Raw genomic sequence first — 1,023 nt, 5'->3', positions numbered from 1 at the left:
TGACTTGGGGTCTGCACTGATCTCCTGGATTCCATGACTTGGGGTCTGCACTGATCTCCTGGATTCCATGACTTGGGGTCTGCACTGATCTCCTGGATTCCATGACTTGGGGTCTGCACTGATCTCCTGGATTCCATGACTTGGGGTCTGCACTGATCTCCTGGATTCCATGACTTGGGGTCTGCACTGATCTCCTGGATTCCATGACTTGGGGTCTGCACTGATCTCCTGGATTCCATGACTTGGGGTCTGCACTGATCTCCTGGATTCCATGACTTGGGGTCTGCACTGATCTCCTGGATTCCATGACTTGGGGTCTGCACTGATCTCCTGGATTCCATGACTTGGGGTCTGCACTGATCTCCTGGATTCCATGACTTGGGGTCTGCACTGATCTCCTGGATTCCATGACTTGGGGTCTGCACTGATCTCCTGGATTCCATGACTTGGGGTCTGCACTGATCTCCTGGATTCCATGACTTGGGGTCTGCACTGATCTCCTGGATTCCGTGACTTGGGGTCTGCACTGATCTCCTGGATTCCGTGACTTGGGGTCTGCACTGATCTCCTGGATTCCGTGACTTGGGGTCTGCACTGATCTCCTGGATTCCATGACTTGGGGTCTGCACTGATCTCCTGGATTCCATGACTTGGGGTCTGCACTGATCTCCTGGATTCCATGACTTGGGGTCTGCACTGATCTCCTGGATTCCATGACTTGGGGTCTGCACTGATCTCCTGGATTCCGTGACTTGGGGTCTGCACTGATCTCCTGGATTCCGTGACTTGGGGTCTGCACTGATCTCCTGGATTCCGTGACTTGGGGTCTGCACTGATCTCCTGGATTCCATGACTTGGGGGGCTCCTGTTCTTATGACTGGAAGGAACGCATGGTGGTGCTTCCTGCACTGACTTGGGGTCCGCATACCTTGGACAGGAGAAGCTGCATTGTTGGGTTTGGGTTGCAGGTGGCAGTGTGGCATCGGCTTGGCACCGCCGGATGGGGGGAGGCTCAGGACTGAG

The 1,023-nt window shown here is 54.6% G+C and overlaps 1 protein-coding gene across 1 annotated transcript in view; it reads right to left on the bottom strand.

Annotated features, from left to right (window-relative positions):
• Positions 1-879, bottom strand: part of LOC108803440 (uncharacterized protein FLJ40521-like) — a gene marked incomplete at its 3' end in the record, with an annotated part of 1,689 nt that extends 810 nt beyond the window's left edge. Inside the window, exon 1 of the mRNA XM_018575281.1 lies at positions 1-879. Coding sequence (XP_018430783.1) covers positions 1-681 — 681 coding nt within the window.
• Positions 880-1,023: the final 144 nt, after the last annotated feature.

This window comes from Nanorana parkeri, unplaced genomic scaffold (assembly GCF_000935625.1).
Source record: "Nanorana parkeri isolate BGI_ZX_2015 unplaced genomic scaffold, ASM93562v1 scaffold3731, whole genome shotgun sequence".
Taxonomy (NCBI): domain Eukaryota; kingdom Metazoa; phylum Chordata; class Amphibia; order Anura; family Dicroglossidae; genus Nanorana; species Nanorana parkeri.
This window is presented reverse-complemented; position numbering and strand designations above follow the sequence as displayed.